This window comes from Toxorhynchites rutilus, chromosome 2, assembly GCF_029784135.1.
Source record: "Toxorhynchites rutilus septentrionalis strain SRP chromosome 2, ASM2978413v1, whole genome shotgun sequence".
NCBI lineage: Eukaryota > Metazoa > Arthropoda > Insecta > Diptera > Culicidae > Toxorhynchites > Toxorhynchites rutilus.
In genome coordinates this window covers 96,150,001-96,162,662 of record NC_073745.1, presented here as the reverse complement: position 1 = coordinate 96,162,662, position 12,662 = coordinate 96,150,001, and the positions used below count along the sequence as shown (strand labels likewise).

Genomic DNA, 12,662 nt, shown 5'->3' with positions numbered 1-12,662 from the left:
CTAATCTTCTCCCTTTTTAGCTATTTGTGTTCCTAGAGTGTCGTTCGGTTCGTTGTCATAAGGAAGTGGAAAAAATCGCGAAATAGGACGCTTGTAGGTTCCACTGGCAGTTCTCAATGTCGCGACTCGTACCACTCCGTCTGCTCCGGGATGAATTTGTTCGATGCGTGCAAGTGGCCAAGAAACGGACGATTTTCCGTCTTCCTGGACTAGGACCGTTTGTCCGACTCGGATATCCATCGAAAGTGAGGATTTCTCCCGCTGGTGGTTCAATTCGGTCAGATATTCCCTCCTCCATCGGTCCCAGTGTTGTTGGATGAGTTTCTGCAGCTGCTGATAGTGATTGAGTCGGTTGGTTGGTACGTGGGTGTAGTCCGGATCCAGCAGGCTGATAAGCGGCGACCCGATGAGAAAGTGCCCGGGAGTGAGGACATCCAGCTCTGTTGGATCGCTTGATAGGGACGTCAGAGGTCGGCTGTTCATATTCGCTTCAATCTGGGCCAGCACAGTCGCATATTCTTCAAAGGAAAGCTGGGTGTTGCCGAGTGTTTTCACCAGAGATGTCTTCGCAGATTTTACAGCAGCCTCCCATAGGCCACCAAAGGACGGTGCTCTCGGCGGTATAAAGTGCCACTGGATCCGATGTTTGCTGCATTCGCTGACAATTGCTTCCCGGGTGCGTTTATTTTTGAAGAGACGGTACAGTTCGGCGAGTGTGTTGTTTGCCCCTTGGAAATTCGTACCGTTGTCCGAGTGAATCTCAGTTGGCATTCCGTGATGAGCGATGAAGCGACGTAGAGCTGCGATGAAGGCTTCCGTGGACAGATCACAGACCAGTTCGAGATGTACAGCCTTGGATGCAAAGCAGACAAACACGGCGATGTATGCCTTTCGTGGTGCTGCTCGTCGGTGCGCTGGTTTCGTGTACACGGGTCCACAGTAGTCCACTCCGACCACAGTGAAGGCTCTGCAAGGTGCTGTACGAGGCTGCGGTAGTTGACCAACGGGTTGCGTGACAGGGACAGGGTTTTGGCGGAAGCATTGCGGACACTTGCGACACACAAGATTGACGATGGCTTTACCGTTCACCGGCCAGAATTCTTGCCTCATCGTGGCTAAAGTCATGCGAGGACCAGAGTGCATGCAGAGTTCGTGATAGTGTTTGGTGATAAGGCGTGTGAGTGGGTGTATTTTAGGTAGGATCATAGGGTGCTTGGTCTGATAGTTCTCTGAAGAGTGTTCAAGTCTGCCACCGAGTCGGATGATACCTTTTTCGTCGAGGAATGGACCAAGTAACCTCAACGATGATTTGTTGGAAACGGATCGAGTTTTAACGAGCTCCTTAAACTCTCCAGTGAACATCTCCTGCTGTGCAATCTTCGTAAGCGTTTCTTTGGCGTGCTCTAGCTCCCCGACTGATGCGAGTTGGTGAGGATAGGGGTTAGGTTTGCGACGACAACGATTCAGAAAACGAAGAACTAAAGCGATGATCCGAACCAAACGCCAGAAGGATGAGTACCGGTAAAATAGGAAAGAATGCTCCTGTGGTTGATGTATCACAAGTACCGTTTTTCGCCGTTCTAGTAGATCTTCCGGTGGAGTACCAGTTATGTGTTTAGGCCAATATTCATCCGATTTCGCTAGCCAGGAAGGACCGTGTCGCCAGATGGTGTTTGATACGAATTCCTGGGGAAGCATTCCGCGAGAAACGTGGTCCGCCGGGTTTTCTGTTCCCTTCACGTGATTCCAGCTATGGCCGTGAGTTAGCTGTTGAATTTCAGACGTTCGGTTCCCAACAAACGTTTGCCAAGTATTGGGTGGTGCCTGTATCCAGTGGAGTGTGACCGTTGAGTCCGACCAGAACCAGCAAGGAATACCCTCCATCCGCAGCGCTGCTGAAACCTTGGCGTATAGTTTCGCCCCCAAAAGTGCAGCACAGAGCTCGAGCCGCGGCAGACTAAGCCGTTTGAGAGGGGCAACCCGTGATTTTGCCGCGACGAGCTCGGTTTTAATTTGACCTTCCTTGCCGGTTGAACGTGTGTAAAGGCAGGCACCATACCCAACTTCGGACGCATCGGTGAAGATGTGAAATTGTGTGGAGATCGAATCGGCCAGAAAGACGAACCGAGGAACCTTGTAGCCTTTCAGAAGGGTCAATTGGGCCGCGAATTCCTCCCATTTCCGGGCGATATCGTCAGATATAGGATCATCCCAGTCAAAAGTTGACAGCGAAAGTTGTTGCATCTTTATCTTGGCCCATGCCACAACCGGTGAGACCAATCCGAGTGGGTCGTAGAGTTTCGCAATTGCCGAGAAAATTTTGCGTTTTGTCCAAATGCCTTCGTTCGTAGATGGTTGTACTTCGATGCAAAGCTGGTCTGATCCGGTTTCCCACCCCACTCCTAGCGTTTTAATTTTCTGGTCCGCTTCGAAGTGCAGCATTGTTTCTCCTCCAAGCGCTCCGATGGGTAAGTTCTCCAGGACTTCTGGACTATTGGAGCTCCATTTACGCAGCTCGAGGCCCCCTTCGGCCAGTAGTGATTGGACTTCCTTCTGCAGTTTTATGGCTTCTTCTACTGTGTTTGCTCCAGAGAGAAAGTCATCCATGTAAAAATCTTCTTGCACGGTCCGTGCTGCAAGTTCGTACTTCTGAGCGGAATCCAAAGCCAGTTGCTTCAGCACACGTGTGGCGAGAAATGACGATGGGGACAAGCCGTACGTGACGGTTAGCAGCTCGTACACCTGAATTGGTTCTGATGGATCACATCGCCACAGGATTCGTTGAAGGGGAATGTCGTCGACGTGGATTAAGATTTGCCGGTACATTTTCGTGACATCAGCGACCAAAGCGATAAGATGTTTCCGGAAGCGGAGCATCAGATCCAAGAGTTCATCCTGAATCGTAGGGCCGGTGAGTAGAGCTTCGTTCAGCGAATGATTTGTGGACGTTTTCGCCGATCCATCGAAGACTACCCGTACCTTTGTGGTGGAATTAGATTCCTTAAATACCGGGTGGTGGGGAAGGTAGCAGACCGTTTTATCTTTATCCAAGCGAGAATCGTCTGCTTCACCGATGTATTTCATGTGGCCCAGCTTGATGTACTCCTTCATGAAATCCACGTACTGCGATCGTAGGTTTGGGTCTCGTTCCAATCGTTTCTCTGTCTGAAGAAATCGTCGCAGAGCCGTCTGCTTCGATTCGCCAACCATGCTGCTGAAGTTCATGCGTTTGGGATATCGCACGATATATCTGCCGGTGTCATCGCGTGTGAATGTGTTCACGAAGTGCGTCTCGCAGTCCTCCTCTTCCTGTGACCGTGGCGTTTTGATCGTCAACTCTTCAACCGTCCAGAATTTTTCGATTGCCTTGTCCAGAGATTCTACCTTGGCAACGTGACAGCTGACCCGTGTTGATTCATCCATGCGTTTTGCTTCGCCGGCTGCCACCCATCCGAACACCGTATTGACAAATACTGGAAGCGTATCGTCGACCTTGCGAATTTGCAACCGGCCACCATCGCGTACATGGAAATCGTAAAAGTACTGTGCACCCAATACCAAATCGATCGGACCAGAGATGTTGAATTCAGGATCGGCTAGAACCATATCGGGTGGAATTTTCCGTTGCGTTTGTGGAAGCGAGACAGATGGCTGGTCGTCGGTGACCTGCCCCAGAACCAGAAAGTCCAATGACGTCGAGAAATTCTGCACCCGAGAAGAAACTGTGGTGGAAACTTCGAAAGCCGTGCGGCTTCGTGATCGTCCTATTCCAGTTATTTCCACCTTCCTATCCCGCCGTGATAATTGAAGCAGCTTGCAGAGATTTTCCGACATCAGGTTGACTTGGGAACCAGAATCCAAAAGTGCCCTTGCGTGGTGGGCCCTTCCCCATACGTCCTTCACGTTTAGCAAAACCGTGAGTAGAAATGAGTGTGACCTTGGCTGCCCCATCGCCATGTTGGTTGAAACTGATGCTACCGAACTAGAAACCAATTGACCAGAGTTCGAAGCGCCGCCGGAAATTGATGGAGCAGAAGTGTTACCGTTGTCATTCGCTGGAGTGGGGATAGGAGCAGAACTAGATCCAGAACCAGGGAAACCAGGATGCAGCAACGAATGGTGTTTTTTGGAGCACGTTTTGCATCGGAATTTAGATGGACAATCTCTCGCTAAATGATTCCGACCCAGGCAGTTGCTGCAGAGCCGCTTGGAGTTTGTAAGCTGCAGCCGTTTATCCACCGGAAGACTAGCGAAAGTTGGGCACCGAGTAATCCAATGCTTCTCACTGCAGGCGAAGCAGCTTGGGAGCGAGTTCTCAGTCGTCGAGTTAACTGAAACTTTAGTTGGACGGAATTTGCTACCACTGGATGACGACGAAGACGTGGAGAACATCTGCTGATCGACAGAGACAGCATCCAGCACCCGAGTTTGCCTTTTGAGGAATTCGACCAATGAAGCGTACGACGGTTCTCTATCCGGTGTGACATTTTCCTCCCAACGCTTCTGAATGACCTCGTCCAGCTTCGAGACCATTAGATGCACCAGCATCGCTCCCCATACATTCGTCTTCTCCCCTAGTTGATCCAGGATCTTCGTGTTACGTTCGAAACAGTCGATGAGTTCATGCAGGCCAGTCGCTGATTCCCTCCTGATTCTAGGATATTCGAACAAGGCGTTCAAATGACGTTTCTTGAGGAGGTATTTGTTGGAGAACCGATCAACCAGACTATCCCAAGCCACCCTGTAATTAGCCTCACTCATCGCATAAGAATCGATCATCTTCAAAGCATCGCCCTTCAGAGAAGCACGCAAATAATGGAACTTTTGTATGTCGGTTAGTTCCACCGAGGAGTCGATTAAAGCCACGTAAGTGTCGTGAAACGGAAGCCAATTTTGGAAATTGCCATCAAACTCTGGTAGGTTTATTTGAGGAAGTCGCACGGAAGCATGTACATGAGGGACGTTGTTTGTGTGTGTAGTCGCAGTATTTGGTGTCGCATGTTCTGTAGTTAATTTTCTCGCCAACCCTGCCCTTACCTCGAAATATTTATCCTCGAAATCGGCCCTCGACTGCTGGTAATCCAGTAAGCTTTCTTCGTTGTCCTCCATGCCTTCGATATCGCTCTGGAGATCCTCGAACTCCTGATATTTTTGATCGAGCTTCTCCAAACGAATCTTGACCGCTTGTTCATCGAATTCTTGTGTTGTTTTCAGGAAGTGGTCCATCCGTTCCACGAAGTTGATGACGCAGTCCCTGCTGCGTATCAACCCCTTGTACTTCCTCGACGTTGACATGCTGCTGGCACCGGATAGAATTCACGAATAACAAGCAAGAACTGTGAAGCAAAGAAACCAGCAGAGTACCTCCCAGAAGAGAATATTGTTCGTTGGACAGGAACTCACCTGGTGAGCCTGTCAAATAGGCCTTGTATTAAATTAAAAAAGTTGTCTCTGCTTTTCCCTTCGTCGTCTGGTGTCCAAATTTGAATTTTGCACTCCCCAGTCAGCCCAGAAGCTCTCAAACACTCGATATCGTCTAACGTCCACCAAGCTGTATTAGAAGTGTCCTTACGAGTCCTCCATTAGTCCAATTAACGCGTAAGAACCGTTTCAGTATCCGGCCACCAAGAACTCCGTCGAAGTAGATTGAAATGAAGCACCAAGAAAACGACCAGGTAGAGATGAAAGCGGAATGTAAATAGTTGGACAGGTCCTCACCTTGAAGGCCTGTCTAATGAGCCTTGTATTATATTTCAATCTCTCCTTAATCCTGATTCCAAAATCCGTGATCGCAGCGCCCAGTGAATTCACATTGATCGTGATGGCGCCTCGTGATTGTGTAACGAGTGAAAATGGCGCCAATTCAATTGTCCAAAGACCCAATGGCGTCTCTGCGTCGGTACGTTTCCAAAGAACCACTATCCTGGTCACGGCACCAATGTTGTGACCTCCGAAAAATAGTGGTCTTTCCAATTCCCGACGCGTATTAGATTCCCGGGGTGATTAAATCGCGCTCTCCCTTTATTTGTTGCGTGGACTTTGATATAAAGCAGCTCCAAAGCTTCTTTCTATTGGAGCTTAATTATTGCACGCGATCACACTAATTATAGTACAACATTTAAAACTTTATTACTCGTTACATTTACACAAACTCTTTATTAGACGATTAGCACTACATTTATACTACTAAAAACTATGTCTTATTCTACTATTCAAAATGATGGCCGGCCGTGCGTCAATTGTTAGTTGGACATTCAAATACTGAGAGACGGTATCATGGATGCCGCGCCTTTTTATATTGTAACAATGTTACGACAGTAGAGTAATTTCGTACTGCTCGAAATGATCGGCACCTATCGGAAAATAGTGCAGTCGTGTATTCGCTACAGTGGAGCTTTTCGACTACGACTACCGTGAAGCTTTTTAGACTACCTACTACATTACTGCTATGACTACTATAGTCTTTTTCGTATCATACACAAGTTTTTACTGATAAGAAAAATTGATAATTGTGTACGGTATTGGTAATTATCTTATATTACATTGGTGAGATTTGTTTTCTTTATTTCATCCATACATAACACAGAAGGCATCTCGTCTAGTATCATAGAGGGCGGTTTTCATCATATCTCATTCCACTTCGATATCTTTTATCTGATACGCACCATCCAACGACTGTTTACCATCCTTCTATCAACATCACTCGGTAAACACTGGTGGAGTGAACAAACAATACCGAACAACCAAACAAAACGGCCCTTTCCAGGGCCACCAAATCATTATCAAAGAGTTTAGCGATGTAATTTTTCCAACATATCCAACTAACGGAATCCTACGTCAACTATACGGTCATGTCTCGAACACAACCCTCCTGTGATTTATTTTTTGTCAAAAATCACTCTCTGGGACTTAAAGATTTTTTCGGAATACAAGATAAAACATATGGTTCAGGGTGCCAATGAAAATGGCCATCTCGATTTTTCACACCGGATTTTTTTTATACACGGATTTCGCAATTTACGTCGTTTTTTTACACGGCACGTATCAACCGCGTAAAAAGGGACTCCAGTGTAAACAGATTTAATGTGCTAATTGATATGACTTTTCACGATATGAGTTTGTATTGTATCACTGTTTAATAATTGATAATCGAATGGGGAAACAGATATCATGATTGTAGCATGAAAAACAAATTCAGGTAATCAATTGCTAGAATATGAGTTGAATTTTAAACTAATAGCTCACTGTTTGTTAGATTTATACGCGTTTTTTTATACGCGTATCCCCAACGTGAAAAGTGACGCCAGTGTATGTTCGTATTACTCGAGCAACCGAAGCCTTAATGAAACTTTGTCCTCTCACTGTATTTCAACATTTCTCGTCGTCGATTACTTCCGCTGGGAGTACGTGAAGGACCGTTGCTATGTTAATAAGTCACAAGATTTGGAGGAACTTAAAGAAGAAATAACTCGGGTTTTCAAAAGCATCGAAGTCGTAATTTTAGAGTTGTCCATGAAGAATTCTGTTCACCGCTTAAAACGCGTTATGGAAAAAAGGGGTGGTCACATCGAAAATGTCCTATAATAAGCTTTATTTTCCTTTTTCTTAATAAAAATCTGTTCACTTTTGTAGAAGTTATTAAAAATTAAAAATGTTGCGTGAACGTTTAATCTGAAAGACCCTGTACTTCCCCCTTAGGTGACTTTCCGGTTCCAAAAAAAAAATCAAATTTGAAGCAACTTCGCCTTGGGAATATTTAGTCACTTCAGCGACGGAAAGCTTTGTTTTCCGTCCACAACTGCAGATGCCTTCCCAAATAATCAACTTACGCGTGAATTAATCGACCACGACAAATTTGAATTTATCCGGAGCATCCTCCCAACAATAACCGAATTACAAATTTTTTGATCCGGAATTACAGTTGATGTTGAAAGTTCGAGAAACTTTGTGACCATTCCTCTCGATTTTCACGTCTCTTGCCTTTCATTTCCGATAAATTATGAACGTCTGTATCAATAACGTGAATTTTCATCACTAATTGACTAAACCTTCCGAATCATAACGCTGTCGTTAGATTCTCGTTACGACAACTAGAAGCCTTACCATAAATAAAAAAACGCAACAAAACACTAAAAAACAAACTTTACGTTTAAGATGATTCACGTCAGAAAGGGATCGAGAAGATTTGTATTCTAATTCCATATGATTTTTATTTATTATGTATATCAATGACATGCGGAGAGTCTTACGATTTTGCGATATTAATCTTTTCGCAAATGACACTGTGTTATTGATTGCAGCTAAAGATGTATATCAGGCCGTTTTGCACCTGAATGAAGATTTGCGTTTTCTAAGTAGATGATTGAAGTATAACCAATTGAAATTGAACATAAGTAAAACAAAATACATGATAATTTCGCGAAATTGAATAAATGAAAACGTCTCTATTGTTATTGATTATGAGACTATTGACCGCGTTCGGGAGATTAAATATCTTGGCGTGATTATTGATGACAAACTTAAGTTCAACACTCACATTGACAATGTCATCAAGAAATTTGCCAAGAATTGCCAAGAAGTATGGAATCTTATGCCGATTGAAAAATGATTTTACTATTTGCAGCAAAATACAGCTATACAAATCAATCATCTCTCCTCATTTAGACTTTTGTTCTTCCATTTTATTTTTAGCCAATGACACACAAATATCGAGATTACAGCGCTTGCAAAACAAATAATGCGGTTGATACTAAAATGTAATAGGTTCACTTTCTCATCTTTGATGCTGGACGCTTTGCAATGGTTATCCGTGAAGCAAAGAATTGTTTATTTAACTATGGTGTTCATTTTTAAAGTAATTAACGGTTTGCTACCTCGATATTTGTATGATCGAGTTGAAAGAGGAAGTGACTTTCATAGTTATAACACTAGAAACGCGAATGAATTTAGAACACCCTATTTCTTGACATGTGCTTCACAAAATTCGATATATTTCAAAGAAATAAATGTTTTCAACTCGCTGCCAAGACATATTACACGTGCAACAACATTAGCAGAGTTTAAGAGAAGCTGTGTTTCACACGTGAAAGCTGTGTTTTCATAACAGCTGAATGATTTTTCTTTTACTTTATGACGAAAATTTTAAATGACGAAGTTTTATACGAACGGATAATTTATGTGAAAAGTTTTATGCAGTCTTTTTTATTTTATTTTTTTCATTGAATATTGTATCTGACGAAGTTTCTATTGTACGGATTATAATGTGGAGACGATTTAATTTTTTTTTACATAATTTTTTTTTTTTTTTCTCTATTTTGTATTAATCTCTATAACGTCTGTCATGATCTTGGTGATGATGAACTATTTTTATTTTTATTTTGATTTTTTTTATATTGTAGTAGTTGAAAAAAATAAAAGTAGTCTACAAAAGTTTGAGCGTCGCGCGCGTGTTACATATATGAAGGATAAAAATTTAAAAGTTTTGTAAGGGCCGGTTTAGAAATTTTTCGTGAAGGAAAATTTCTCGATTTCTCTGGATGGGGATATTCAAGTCAATCCAAAAAAAGACTGGCGGTTGGACTTGTGTCTTGGTGGACCATTTGGCTGCAAGGGCCTTGTCTGTGGCGGACAAGACTGAGTATTGGCTTGTCTTTGGTCATTGAAATTTTTTTTAACTTATAACTGTAAATCAGTGTAAAAAAAATCAGTTCGTTTTTTTTGCTAAACTGATTTCAATGCTGAGAAAAAAAATATCTTTTAGATAAGTCGTCTTGCTCAAATCTCTGTAGGGGAAGGAGGCGGGACCATCATCATCATTTTTACTTTCGGTCAGATTGGAATTGGCAGGAAAATTTATAAACAATGAGTAGAGCAACAATTGAAACATGCAAATAGTGTGTGTCAAATATTCTTACTTATTACCAAAAGGTATAAGATTTGAGTCCGTAAACGCTGTCTAAAAGAATTCACTTGTCTTAGAAGAACTGATAGGAGGTAATTTTCAACATTTCAACTAATCTATATAGGAGGAGTGTATGTAGAAAATTATAAAAGTTAAACAATGTGACTAAGCCTACAGAATGTTTTATATTGCTTTCAAACATATTTAACAGCCATTTTCGGAAACTGAACAATCTTAACTCATGCACCGCTCTGCACTATGCAAAATTTCGCAAATCGGTACACACTGAATAAAGGATGTCGAAATTTTCGCTAATTGGTCTCAGACTATTACTATCCGCAACCAAGTTGATCGTCTCCCGGCTCAACCAACCAACGCTAGCTTTCTACAGCATTGCCAGCAGGATTCAGTACACGTACCTACTGACAGCGATAAATTATTCTTGCGTTTGCAATGAAACGTGGAAACCACGATGTACACCCGATGTTTACCCGTCTATACTAGAAAACACTGATTACTCGGCTTTCTAGCTAAGTTCCAGCTACCTCCGAGGGTTCACATGCCCCTGGAGCACTTATCACTGTGCACTGAGGTAGGATGCTGGTTTTCTTGATCATTTTGACATTTTAATTAAATCTACGGTGGTGGAAAAGAGATTCAGATAGAGCGTCAAGTCGGGTGTCGTGCACTAGTGCCGCTGGCAGTAAGCGTTTGTGCTCCTATTCACACATTCGTGTGGTAAGTGCGTTTTATAATTTGCGAAATTTAGATATCTAGAACTCGAGGAACCAGGGCTGAATCCGACATATGAGTAATAAAGATATTAGATAAAGATAAAGATAATGATTCAATAACTCATTTTTTTCAAAACGGTACGAGGATTCATTTACTTACCGGTACTATTGGTCACGTTGGAGTGCTTTGAGCCGTCATCTTCGTACTCCGGTGATTTGGACCTCCAGCTTCCAGCAGCGACTGCTAATCCACATAACACTAACACTCGATAACACCAGCTCATTGTGCTTATTAAAACCACTGGTAACGGAAATATGCATTAACTCTGCAGCTACGCGAACTGCCACTGCAATGTGTCTCGTGGTCACTTAACTCCACAGAACGCCGCCGGCGACCACACTATGTCTTAACTTCTCCAATACACTCGATAGGCTAATACTGGCTCATTATGCAATTATTCCTAACAGCCCAATTAAGATTCATTGCGTCGCTTTCACGCTGCCGGCCAGCTAGGGTGGACGGATGATGGAACCAAGTTTATAATTATAATTGATACTCGCTGTTTGCCATGAGCATTTTACCGATATCAAGTAGCATATAATTGAAATGAATGTTTATTCAAATCTACCAACTTATTTGTTCTTAATAACTCTTCAACGATTAATGAACAATCCTGGACAATCCTGGAAATCACTATACAGACACTAAAATCACTGTAGAACCACCCCACGGGTGTGCAGTAAAATTCAAACTGATCACGGTGTATTTGTATGCCTGCTTCCACAAATAAATATCAGTAAACAGCATTTCATTCCTTCGCATCAATTGATTAATTAATGAAACATCGTATTCACAGTATCAACGATGAATGGGAGCGGCGGCGGCCATCGATGCGATGATAACACAATAGAAGAAATCCTCCCTCTCAGCGAACCTCACAAACTGCCTCGCATCCGGGTGGTTTCGTCGTTTAAGTTTTCGGTGTGGGTAAGCCCACCATAACATGCAGGCCGAAACCCATCGACATTGATATTCGAAGCGCACGATCTTCTTGAAAATACTTGCCGCTTGGTTTGGTTTATTGTTTACTGTCCGGCACATGCTAAACTCATCAACAACCTTAGCAATAAACTTGATCATATCGGGAACTGATTGAATTGAATAACGGGAAGGCATTAGCTGAATACTGTAATAAAAAAATGATTCCGCTAAACACGGTGAATTCAACAGGCATATCGCCTTTCGTTCTATTGTTTTCTGTTCAGGGAATATAAAAAAAAACATAAACATTTGCCGCTCTCTCCTTTGAAATTCTTATCTCATGAGACAAGACGAACGTAGTGTAGCAAGCGTAGAGTGAATTCATTCATATTTTAATAACATTTATTGAAAAGGTGACTGATAAGCGATTATTGATTAAAACATTGTATGTGGTTCAGTACTATTTCAACCAATCTTCCACATGTTCTCTGTACAGAGCCACGCATTTTGTGATTCCCTGCATTCCCTGCTTTGCATTCGGACTACTGTCAAACATGAATGTCATTATTCTGAGATTTGATCAGTTTATCGTTTTAACCCATACAAATGAAACACAAATTTGCTATACAAATGAAACACAAATTTGCCATACAAATGAAACACAAATTGCTATATCACTCGAGAGTATATCAAGCAAATGATGCAACCAAATTGGGCATCTGGAGGTTTTAGGGTGTAAAAAATGTTTCTATGATGGTTAGACACTCAACACCCCCCCCCCCCCATACAATTGAAACACAAATTCGTACATTACTCAAGAATTAATCAAGCAAATGAAACCAAATTAGGCATCTGGAGCTTTTAGGGTGCAATCAATGTTTCTATGGTAGTCAGACAATACACCCCCCCCCCCCACCCTCTCTAAGGGGGGACTGCCATACAAATGAAACACAAATTCCTACATCACTCGAGAATTGATCAAGCAATTGCAACCAAATAAGGCATCTGGAGGTTTCAGGGTGCAATAAATGTTTTTATGGTGGTT

The 12,662-nt window shown here is 42.8% G+C and overlaps 1 protein-coding gene across 1 annotated transcript; it reads right to left on the bottom strand.

Annotated features, from left to right (window-relative positions):
• On the bottom strand, positions 1-5,295 carry LOC129765960 (uncharacterized). Its single transcript, XM_055766417.1, has one exon. The coding sequence runs from the start codon at positions 5,293-5,295 to the stop codon at positions 1-3; it is 5,295 nt and encodes a 1,764-aa protein (XP_055622392.1).
• Between the last annotated feature and the right edge of the window lie 7,367 nt (positions 5,296-12,662).